Here is a 12,283-nt window from a genome sequence, read left to right on the forward strand (position 1 = left end):
CGCTAATCCCTGTTTTAAAACAGTACATTTTATATTGGTATAAGTACCTTGTATTGTCAGGTTTTTCTTTCTAAATCCCGTATGACAATATGATCTCTTTAGGGAATACATTCCACGACTTTACTGCTCTCATGGTTAAAAACCTTCTGTATAGTAGGAGATGAAAACTCCTTTCATCCAGCCGCAGATGATGCCCTTATTTCTCATGGGAAGAGCTATTAGTGAGTCAGTTCCCACAGAGTAATAGCGTAGCCCTTAATATGCTGTGTTTATGGCCCCTAGGCACCTCTTCACTAATGTAAACAAACAGCTTTTACAATCTATCATCATAACAGATGTGGGTCTTGTCACCCATTCACTAGCTATGAAGCCATGGCTTAAAACCCAATGAACCAAACGAGGACCCAATTTTGGGTCAGAACCCGTAGGTTAACACCGACTTTGCTAACTAAACCTTTAATTTGAATGAAAACCAAAATAAACCTTATTAGGAGAGGTTCCTCAGGGTTTGTTTTAAGCCAATGGAGATCATTTTCCCATCTCTTGTATGGTGATTAAGGTAGAATATTTGGCTCTTTGTTCGGGTACTTGATGACCTGCTTATCTTCAGACCTTCAGCCTTTTCTGTTGCACTCTATACTCATGGCCATTTCTTGGTATTGGTCCTTGAAAGTTTTATAAACTGTAAAAACCTTGTTACCTCAAGGCCAAGCGTTGGCTCATCTAACGTTTCCTCATTCCTGGGGCAATGTTATCCTAATCTGAGTTTTTGTTTATCTCCACTGCTAACGCCGTACTCCCCGCTTATTATGAGTTTCTTGACCCTCCAAAGCACTACGTCTGTCAGCAACATGGGAATATCTGGCAGCCATGTCGGATCCCGTGAGCCCTTGGCCAGTTGTATCCTGTTTCCTGGAATCTTGCCAGGGTCAGAAGTAACGGAAGTTGAACAATTTGCATTTTCTGTCATAGCTGAATAAACAGGAGTTGCCTTGAGGTGGGCAGAGCATCTCTACTCAATGGCACGCAATGACTTGCCTCTCTTGGTTCCAGCTCGATTCGCTCTCCTGCACAATACATCCCTTGGGTTTCGTCTGGAGATTGACCCGCATTGAAAAAGTTGATATTTACTCAGCCAGGATAGCAGCGCCAGGTTATGTTTGTCCTGTATAGAATCAGACAAACCCAAGTCTATAATTACAGGGATATAGATATGTATATAATACATTTTTTTTAGGTGATGTAAGTTAAAGGGCAACTTGATCCCCCCCCCCCCAAATGAATATACAGGTATGAGACCTATTATCCAGAATGCTCAGGACCTAAGGTTTTCCGGATAAGGGATCTTTCTATAATTTAGACTGCTATTCTTTAAGCACACTAAAACATAAACATATGGGGGCAGATTAATCAAAGTACGAGTTCGAATACCGAAATGGGTAAAATTCGGATTCGATCGGAAATGTTACGAAAAAAGTATTGGTCACAATAATATTGAATTGGCGATCCGAAAGTTACAACATTTTTGTATCAGAGCAATCATAAACCGCAGGAAAGCCTTCCTGACTTTGATACTTCTGTGCATGACTTTTGAAGCCTCCCATAGGAATCAATGGCACTCTGCAGCTCCAACCCGGCCCAAGGAAAGTCTCCCATAGGGCTCAATGGCACTCTGCAGCTCCAACCCGGCCCAAGGAAAGTCTCCCATAGGGCTCAATGGCACTCTGCAGCTCCAACCCGGCCCAAGGAAAGTCTCCCATAGGGCTCAATGGCACTCTGCAGCTCCAACCCGGCCCAAGGAAAGTCTCCCATAGGGCTCAATGGCACTCTGCAGCTCCAACCCGGCCCAAGGAAAGTCTCCCATAGGGCCTCAATGGCACTCTGCAGCTCCAACCCGGCCCAAGGAAAGTCTCCCATAGGGCTCAATGGCACTCTGCGGCTCCAACCTGGCCCAAGGAAAGTCTCCCATAGGGCTCAATGGCACTCTGCAGCTCCAACCCGGCCCAAGGAAAGTCTCCCATAGGGCTCAATGGCACTCTGCAGCTCCAACCTGGCCCAAGGAAAGTCTCCCATAGGGCTCAATGGCACTCTGCAGCTCCAACCCGGCCCAAGGAAAGTCTCCCATAGGGCTCAATGGCACTCTGCAGCTCCAACCCGGCCCAAGGAAAGTCTCCCATAGGGCTCAATGGCACTCTGCAGCTCCAACCCGGCCCAAGGAAAGTCTCCCATAGGGCTCAATGGCACTCTGCGGCTCCAACCTGGCCCAAGGAAAGTCTCCCATAGGGCTCAATGGCACTCTGCAGCTCCAACCCGGCCCAAGGAAGGTCTCCCATAGGGCTCAATGGCACTCTGCAGCTCCAACCCGGCCCAAGGAAAGTCTCCCATAGGGCTCAATGGCACTCTGCAGCTCCAACCCGGCCCAAGGAAAGTCTCCCATAGGGCTCAATGGCACTCTGCAGCTCCAACCCGGCCCAAGGAAAGTCTCCCATAGGGCTCAATGGCACTCTGCAGCTCCAACCTCGGCCCAAGGAAAGTCTCCCATAGGGCTCAATGGCACTCTGCAGCTCCAACCCGGCCCCAAGGAAGCCTCCCATAGGGCTCAATGGCGCTCTGCAGCTCCAACCCGGCCCAAGGAAAGTCTCCCATAGGGCTCAATGGCACTCTGCAGCTCCAACCTGGCCCAAGGAAAGTCTCCCATAGGGCTCAATGGCACTCTGCAGCTCCAACCCGGCCCAAGGGAAGTCACAATACCGAAGCTTGAATGAATCCGAAACTATCGTACTTGTTGCGACAAATACGATTTTGTCGGGTAAATTTTGACGCCACTGGGGCAGGGACTGATGGGATTGATACATAATAAAATGAATAAAGGATACTAATAATTCTGACCCTAAATCTTGTGTACAGGGTGAAGCTTTAGTTTTATCTCTATCTGAATAATGTTCTGCCGCTGTGCTGAGTCCGGGGCGCCAGATGTAAAACTAATTAGCCAATGATTCTCCACACGTCTCCTCCCTTATAGCTGTGTAAAATTGAAAATCTGGTTGGTGTTTTCTGGGACAAGATCCACAAGCCTTTAAATGAGCCCCTCTGCAAGGAACGTGTCCTTCTGGGCTCATCTCACTGTGTAACCTGAGCCGGGCTTGGCAGCCGTTCCGCCTGGAGTACTAGGTGTGCCACGTTTTAGCACCTCTCTAATTCTCCTTTCAGGAAGGGACTTGTGATATGTAAGCTTTGGTGCAGCCGAGGTTGGACCACACAGGGAATGTTTATCAGGAAGTCGGCCAATCATTAAGAAACAAGCCGAAGAGAGAATGTGCTGGGCTGGTATGCCAACTGCAAGGCCTCCTTTGTCTCATTTGTTTAACCAATTAAAGGGAAAATAATTATGTAGAAAAATATCATGTAACCCATCACAATTTTTTTGAAAAAAAAAAGTTTTTAAAGGGGAACTCCACCCATTGCATAATGAAAGCAATCTTCCAGTAGACATTCATTGAACACTTTCAGCAGTTAATTGTAAATGTGTTTGCAATTGAAAGCAGCATTTGCAAATCCAGTACAGGTATCGGACCCCTTATCCAGAAACCCATTATCTAGAAAGTTCTGAATTACGGAAAGGCCATCTCCCATAGACTCCATTTTAATCAAATAATTCACATTTTTTAAAAATATTACATTTTTCTGAATAATAATAAAACAGTACCTGTACATGATCCCAACTAAGATATAATTACCCCTTATTGGGGGTAGAACAGCCCTATTGGGTTTATTTAATGGTTAAATGATTCCCTTTTCTCTGTAATAATAAAACAGTACCTGTACTTGATCCCAACTAAGATATAATTACCCCTTATTGGGGGCAGAACAGCCCTATTGGGTTTATTTAATGGTTAAATGATTCCCTTTTCTCTGTAATAATAAAACAGTACCTGTACTTGATCCCAACTAAGATATAATTACCCCTTATTGGGGCAGAACAGCCCTATTGGGTTTATTTAATGGTTAAATGATTCCCTTTTCTCTGTAATAATAAAACAGTACCTGTACTTGATCCCAACTAAGATATAATTACCCCTTATTGGGGGCAGAACAGCCCTATTGGGTTTATTTAATGGTTAAATGATTCCCTTTTCTCTGTAATAATAAAACAGTACCTGTACTTGATCCCAACTAAGATATAATTACCCCTTATTGGGGGCAGAACAGTCCCTATTGGGTTTATTTAATGGTTAAATGATTCCCTTTTCTCTGTAATAATAAAACAGTACCTGTACTTGATCCCAACTAAGATATAATTACCCCTTATTGGGGGCAGAACAGCCCTATTGGGTTTATTTAATGGTTAAATGATTCCCTTTTCTCTGTAATTTTCGAATTACAGAAAGACCACTTATCCGGAAAACCCCAGGTCCAGAGCATTCTGGATATCAGGTCCCATACCTGAATCGTGTTCTGGCCATTTCAAGGGGAGGTTCTAGTATGTTATAGAATAGACAATTCTTCAGTTGGTCTTTATTTTTTTTTATAGTTTTAATTGTTTAAAAACATTGTTATTGTTACTTTTTATCACTTATCTTTTTTATTCAACCCACTCCAATTCATATTCCAGTTTCTGCCTGGTTTCTAGGGTAATTTGGAACCTAGCAACCATATAGCTGTTACAATACCAAACTGGAGAGTTGCTGAATATAAAGCTAAATAATTACAAAAAAATACATAAAATAAAAAGGAAGACCATTTGCAAATATTGTTTGATTAAACATTATTTGTTTAAGCAAACAAGGTAAACAACCTTTCAACTATGCAGCAGAAGCCAGTTCTATCCATTCTAAAGAAGCTGCCTCCGTAACATTGTTTCAATAACCACCATACAGAGACACATAGTGAATATGATCTGCCTTTTTATTCACTATGGCTTGTTACAGGGCACAGAAGGAATTTGATTTAAATTCTCCTGCCCTAAAATATAATCCATTAGCATGGTGCCCCTCTACAGTGGGATGGGGGGTTCTATTTTCAGCAGGGTACTATCTACTTGAAGTTGGTTTGGTGCCCCCGGTATTAAGTAGGTTACCTACCTTGCTCCAAATATACGCTGATTTGTTAATTGATGACTCTGACCCTAACCTATGTACTTGCTGTAAGACAATTAGAATTTAAAGGGGTTCTAAACCTACTGGCTTTGTAAAGCGGAGCATAAATATGACCTTAATGGAGAGGCGGCCAGAAACTGTCTGAATCTCTGGATCTTTAGCAGGCAGAATTGTAAGTAATTAAGGGGTGGCTCCGTGATCCCTTGCCAGCATCATGCCTTGCGTTGCCGTAATTACACGTTCTGTAATAGAGGATGCTAACTTTATAATACAGCTTGCTCTCATGAAAACCATCCTATAAAATCCACTCCCATGCACAAGGTACTGAGATGCACGGAGCTGGATGTGCTGTTAGCAGTATGGGAGACTGAGGGGAAGGGTGTAAATAACTAACAGGATGTTTACCAAATTTGGCTAATAAAATAGACCTATATTTGGGTTAAAGGAAAACTATATCCCCAATGTAGGTCTCTATAAAAATATATTGCATAAACAGCTCATATGTAAAACCCTGCTTCATCTCAATAAACCATTTTCATAAAAATTTACTTATTTAATAGTGCCATTGGGTAATCCTAAATAGAATTAAGGCCCGCCTCCTGGGATCATATGATTCACGGTGCACACAAACAAGCCAAGGCACACATACATGCTAGGCCCCATCAGCAAATTAATGGACAGAATTCTGTCTTTTACTCCCACACTACTTCCTGTTACAGTCAGAGCTGCATTATTTCCTGTCAGCTGATCTCTGAGGGGGCACACAGCCCATCACTAAATGGCGGCTCAAGGGAAAAGATGTAAAAGGGCAATATTTACTGATTATATATATTTCAGTTTGGCGAGATTCTTTAATAGGTCACTTAACATAATATAAACTGTTAGCTAAGTATTCATTCCGGGAGTATAGTTTTCCTTTAAGGTCAGCAAAGGTATAAGCAATTGGCATATCCTCAATTGGGCACTTGATTCATCCTTGTCCTTGGCTGTAGCCCCCATGCTATTTTATTGTGCTAACCCCACATCAAATCAAATTTGTGGCCAATTTGGGTAGTCTGGGGCCACAATCGAGGAACCTGAAATTCAATGTGGTGCCTATTGCGGCTATGGGAACCCTTTTAAATGTCAGGCTTCTTACATGTTCAGTGGATTAGTGCACTACATTCACAGGATTGGTGCACTGCGTCACAATTATGCTCCACCCCCTGCCTCACCCTCTATGCCTACTGCCATTCTGCTCTTGTCTTCTCCCTCAGTGGCATCATTCTTATTGTTGGCTGGCACAGACATGGAACTAGGATGGCAAGGCAGCCGGCTGTATGGGCGCTGTGCTGTGGGCTCAAGGAAAGAGGTGGAGCCATAGGTTGAACGGCAGGGCACCAGTACAGGGCAAGGAATTGGTACAGCAGCCACGTGTATTTATTCTGCCAATCTGTGCAAATAGGTAGGGTGTAATTGTTTGTGTTACATAATTAGCATTTAGTGGATTATAGCACACATACAATTAATAACGAATCATTGCAGGATTTGGGACAAGCACTTTTTTCCTCTGCAAGGAATACATGGAAACGTTTGTTTATTATTTTGATTTTTAGTGGATTTTATTTCTTTTCCAGGCGACTGGCTGGCAATGACCTTTCCATCATCCACCCCATGGCCCTGTCTGGCCTGAAAGAACTCAAAGTGCTGTAAGTAATTGTGTTGTTTTGTTCTGTGAGCACCCTGACCCCTCGACCAGCTCCCTGGTGCCTTCCCATTAACCCATTCTGAGACACTGCTCCACTCGTCTGCCCTTAAGTTGGCTATACACTGTAAAATCCACTTGTTTTAGAGGTCGCCAAATGAGTGGATCTCTCCCCAATATGCCCATCTATGGTGGGGGTTAACGGGCTAACTAGGGTTGCCACCTGTTTTGACCCGGACAGCCCATTTTTTTCAAATTAGGAAAACTGGACAGAACTGAGATTGATGTAGTGATTGCTGCATCATAGCCCCGCCCAGTAACATGACAGTCCCGCCTCTTCCCCGCCCTGTGATGTCACTGCCCCGCTTCTTCCCCACCCCTATGACATTACTGACACCATAGGGCTAATCCAGTCAATTGGATTACAACATTGGTAATATGAGCCGTCAATGACCCAATGCAATCCTTGATCGGATGACAAATTCAAACTTACCCAATCAACATCTGCCCATTTTTGGTCAAATAGGCCTGATGGAGGGCCCCATACACAGGCAGATAAGCTGCAAAGTCAGTCTGACTTGCAAGGAGCATTACCTAGGCTGGTGAAACTTTTTCACCTTTTCTTCATGTTAAAGTGATTCTGGGGCATGAAGTCCCCAGACCCAATGCCAAGTTATTGTAATTTGCCCCAAAATGGTGCCACAGTTGAGCGTTCTAGTGGTTCTGCCACCTTAGTGTGTTTCCCTATGGGGTGCCAAAATATTAGGCAACAATCATCCATGTTTGTGTATGTGCAGTTGAGTAAACCCTACAGATCTACTGTAAGGCACCAAAGGATAGAAGATCGAAGGCAACAACTGCAACGAGCCATGGAAAAGCTGCCTAACAGGAGCAGCGGCCCAAGCAAAAGCTTAGCGATCTCTTTCACTGACGGGTGCGCAACATTTTGGCTTCCCCCAGTGAAATAGACTTTACATGTCCTTTAAAAATCCATGATCCCAGTTATTTATTTTTTACATTTTTAAAATGTTAGCAGGAAAGCTCACCCCCATCCTCCTCCTGTGGGACAGGCCTAACCCCTTATATACTGGGATATGAAAGAGGGGTGGTGGCCCCGCTGATGAAAAAGCAAATGTACTCAGTACGCAGAGTTCCAAAGCTAATAGAGCCGAGTCCAAAAGAACAGGCCTCCGAGGGCTTATTTAGCCAGAATCAAAGAACAATTTTATTTGGCCCCGAACTTGCAGGCATTGCTACTCTGGCACCCGAAACCTTTCCCAAATAGAAGCGCAGGCTCTAGTCCTGTTATTCTGGGAAGGCTGTGTATATAGACTCTCATAGCGGGCGCATCTGGGATCCGTGCGTGTACAGACCTGCGGCTGTTTTTCTTTTTATTCTTTATTTTCTATCTTTCATGAAACTCATTTTAAGAGCATAATAGGTAGGAAGACGGGATTAGAACATTCACTAATGGTCACGCGATGACAGTGGGAAATGGCTCTCTGTATAGAAGATACTCGCTGACAGATTCACTCTTAAAGGGCCACTTAAACACTGGCAAAATAGAACTTATGAATTTGTTATTATTATAAACATGTATTTATAAAGCTGTATAATAGAACATCAAACATGGAAAAAAAAAACAACAGATGGAAGGTAGGGATAAGAGTACCCTGCTCAGTACTGACATTGCACCCATATCATAGGTCTTCTCAAAAAAAAAAATTATGAATCTGTAACAGGTAGAGGATCCTTTATCTGGAAACCAGTTATCCAGAATAAGTTGAATTATGGGAAGGCCACCTCCCTTAGACTCCATTATAAGCAATTATTCTGATTTTTAAAAATGTCCTTTTTCTCTGTAATAATAAAACAGTACCTGTACTTGATCCCAACTAAGATATAATTACCCCTTATTGGGGGCAGAACAGCCCTATTGGGTTTATTTAATGGTTAAATGATTCCCTTTTCTCTGTAATAATAAAACAGTACCTGTACTTGATCCCAACTAAGATATAATTACCCCTTATTGGGGGCAGAACAGCCCTATTGGGTTTATTTAATGGTTAAATGATTCCCTTTTCTCTGTAATAATAAAAAAAGAACCTGTACTTGATCCCAACTAAGATATAATTACCCCTTATTGGGGCAGAACAGCCCTATTGGGTTTATTTAATGGTTAAATGATTCCCTTTTCTCTGTAATAATAAAAAAAGAACCTGTACTTGATCCCAACTAAGATATAATTACCCCTTATTGGGGCAGAACAGCCCTATTGGGTTTATTTAATGGTTAAAGGATTCCCTTTTCTCTGTAATAATAAAACAGTACCTGTACTTGATCCCAACTAAGATATAATTAATCCTTATTGGATGCAGAACATTTTAAATGATTTAGTAGACTTAAGGTATGGAGATCCAAATTACAGAAAGATCCCTTATCTAGAAAACACCAGGTTCCGAGCATTCTGGATAATGGGTCCAATACCTGAACTCAATATCTCAACAGTTTCAATGCTTAGCTTTATCTATATTAGTTTGCCAGTGAGGTGCCACGTGTACACAAGCAAGGGGAAGGCTGAAAATCTTCACTTTTAGTATATTATAGAATGGCCTATTCTTAGCAACTTTTTAATTGGTCTTCATTTTTTATTTTTTTTATAGTTTTTTAATTATTTGCCTTTTTCTTCTGACCCTTTCCAGCTTTCAGAATGGGGTCACTGCCCCAACAGTCAAATACCTATTGCTCTGTGAGGCAATAATTTTGTTGTTATTGTTACTTTTTAATATCTTTTAACTTAAGCCCTTCTCTATTCATATTTCTGTCTCTCCTTCAAATCACTGCCTGGTTGCTAGGTTATATTGGACCCTAGCAACCAAATAGCTGCCAAAATTCCAAACTGGAGAGCTTCTGAACAAAAAGCTAAATAAATCAAAAGCGGCAAATAGTAAAAAAAAAAAACGACCAATTGCAAATTTTCTCAAAATAGCACTCATTATACTAAAAGTTAATTAACTGTAAAGGCAGAATGGAGGATGGCTTGGGATAAAATTGGATTTTATTCTGTCCCCCTCCCATTTTACTCAATATATGTCACTCAATAGGCATCTTTATATAAAATATAAAAAGCTATATATTGACTTTTGATCCTAACAGAACAAAATAAATTCCCCTTTTATCCTATGCACATATATATGGATGTCTGCAATGATGCTGGAATTCTGAGGGAAAAAACTGCATTGCGGGGAAAAAAAATGGCTTATAGGTTAACCCTTTAAAGCATGGCTAGTATGAAAATATGGTAATATGTAAGAGTGAATGACATATGTTTATGGGACAGTAGTAATGGTGAGTAGTATGTACTCATGGTGTATTTTTACTACTTCTTTGCTTAGGACCCTTCAAAACAACCAGCTGAAGACCGTCCCCAGTGAATCTCTGAAGGGCCTCGTATCTCTGCAGTCACTGTAAGTCTGACTAAATCTCTGGCCAATGTAATTGCTGATATAGTGTCAGATTATGATCTCAAGGTGCTCATACTTGGGCGGATGTTGTCTGGCAACTCTTCCAGTCAGAAAACAGCCTTTTGGCCTGTGAGTTAGGTCTGTGGGATGTGGGGCAAAATCACCATTGGTTAAAGCCTCTTTTTCTGATACATGGGAATTGCCCTGAACCAAGGTAGTCGCTGCATTGAGAAGCAGAGCTCCTCTCAGAAACACTTTGTCCCCTTCCTTTCAGCTATACAGTACAGTTTCTAACTGCAGCCTTTCTTTCTAGGGGTAGTAGCTCACACTTACTAGTAAGCAATAAATCACAGAGCATTAACAACCAATCAGCAGTAAGTTTTGATTGGTCCGGCTCAGCTAAAATAATGAAAGCAAAGCTCTGATTGTTGGCTTTGATACTAGGAACCCAAGTGCACCACCATAATTTGTAATATATTATAGAGTATAACTACTTACTGATCCTAATTTTTTTATCTATTTTTCAATTTTAACTCTTTCCATCTTTCAAATGGTAATAATATATATATTTTTTGTGTTACTTTTTATTCTATATCTCTTTGATTTAAATCCTCCCCTTTTTATACACCAGTCTCTATTTGAAAGTGCTGCTTGGTTGCTGGGTTAAATTGGATCCTAGCAACCAGAAAGCTGCTAAAATCCAGACTGGATAGCTGCTGAATAAAATTATAAATAATGGGGGCGATGAATGAAGACCAGCTGTAAATTGTCTCAGAATAATACTATCCACATCATACAAAAAAAGGTGAATTTCCCCTTTTAAGTGGGCTTTTTTTGGCTGTGGTATTCATGGGGTTAATATGATTACTCCTATAATCATATCATTACTTACTATAATATTACTCCTACAGGATGTTTTACTGTACAATGGCCAGAAAAGGCATTTGTGCTTAAGGCGGGCAGGCTTGGCACATGGGGAACACTAGCGCTAGACCTACCAGGTCGTCTAATCTAAAGCAACTGCTTATAGAGGTGGCACTGTTTGCGCAGGGATGGGGCGGCTGCCAAGCTGCAGTTGAATACACAATGGGAATCATTTCAGCATTGGTGCCATCGGGTTCCATTCACTGTTCCTTCCTGAACAAACAGTTGCTATGCAAAGTGCTAGAAATGTTCCGGTTGTGCCTTACACGGGCAGTGGTACATTCTCCTTGCAGATCGCTCCATGCAGAGATCAGATAAGGACAAATAAACCTTCATTTTTCCAACTAAGAGAACAGAAATATTATAGGAATGTACAATTGAATATCAAAGGAAGGGGTCCTCTGGCTTCTGTAAAGCTAATACTCTTTCATTGGAACCCCCTAAAGGCTTCCTGGCAGTCTACTCCTCTCCATGCAAGATATTAGCTAGTATTAGCCGTTTTACCTCCCATATGTAATAAAAGGCACTAAGATTTGCTTAGATTCAGTAACCCATAGCAACCAATAAGATGTTTGCTTTTTAACAGGTGACTAGTAAATGCTACCTGCTGACTTGTTGCTATAGGTTACTGCACCTGGGCAAACTTAGTGCCTTTTATTACATCACCCCTAAGACTGCTAATGCAAGCCTTTGGTTCAACAGCTCTTTAAGGGTGAAGACACACAGAGCTACTCAGTAGCAGCTACTTTTTCACGGCTACTAAACACCAGAAAATCCCCTGCCATAGACAACACTGAAAATTGCCTCTGCTAAAACACACGTAGAGACTGTAATCAATAAATGATCAGCATTGTCTATTTTAGTAGCCACAACAAGTAGCTGCTACTAGTAGCTCTGTGTGTCTTCACCTAAAAGGTCAGAGTGTCAGTGACCCATGGGTTAACTCTCGATTCAGGTTGTGCATAGTCAGTAAGGGTTGCTAACATTCTGAATTGGAAAGAGAGCTGTTGAGCCAATAGTCTGTTATTAGCAGTCTAAAACTGCTAGTATAGTGAACACTAAAATGGATCTAAATTTCTCAGATGATTTTATGGGTTCAGATCCCAGATCAGTTT

At 41.7% G+C, this 12,283-nt stretch overlaps 1 protein-coding gene across 1 annotated transcript in view; it reads left to right on the plus strand.

Moving 5' to 3' along the window:
* Window positions 1–12,283, plus strand: part of lgr4 (leucine-rich repeat containing G protein-coupled receptor 4) — an 80,289-nt gene that overhangs the window by 44,868 nt on the left and 23,138 nt on the right. Inside the window, 2 exon segments of the mRNA NM_001126498.1 lie at window positions 6,713–6,784; window positions 10,176–10,247. Coding sequence (NP_001119970.1) covers window positions 6,713–6,784; window positions 10,176–10,247 — 144 coding nt within the window.

The sequence above is a fragment of the Xenopus tropicalis genome, chromosome 4 (assembly GCF_000004195.4).
Source record: "Xenopus tropicalis strain Nigerian chromosome 4, UCB_Xtro_10.0, whole genome shotgun sequence".
Classification (NCBI taxonomy): domain Eukaryota; kingdom Metazoa; phylum Chordata; class Amphibia; order Anura; family Pipidae; genus Xenopus; species Xenopus tropicalis.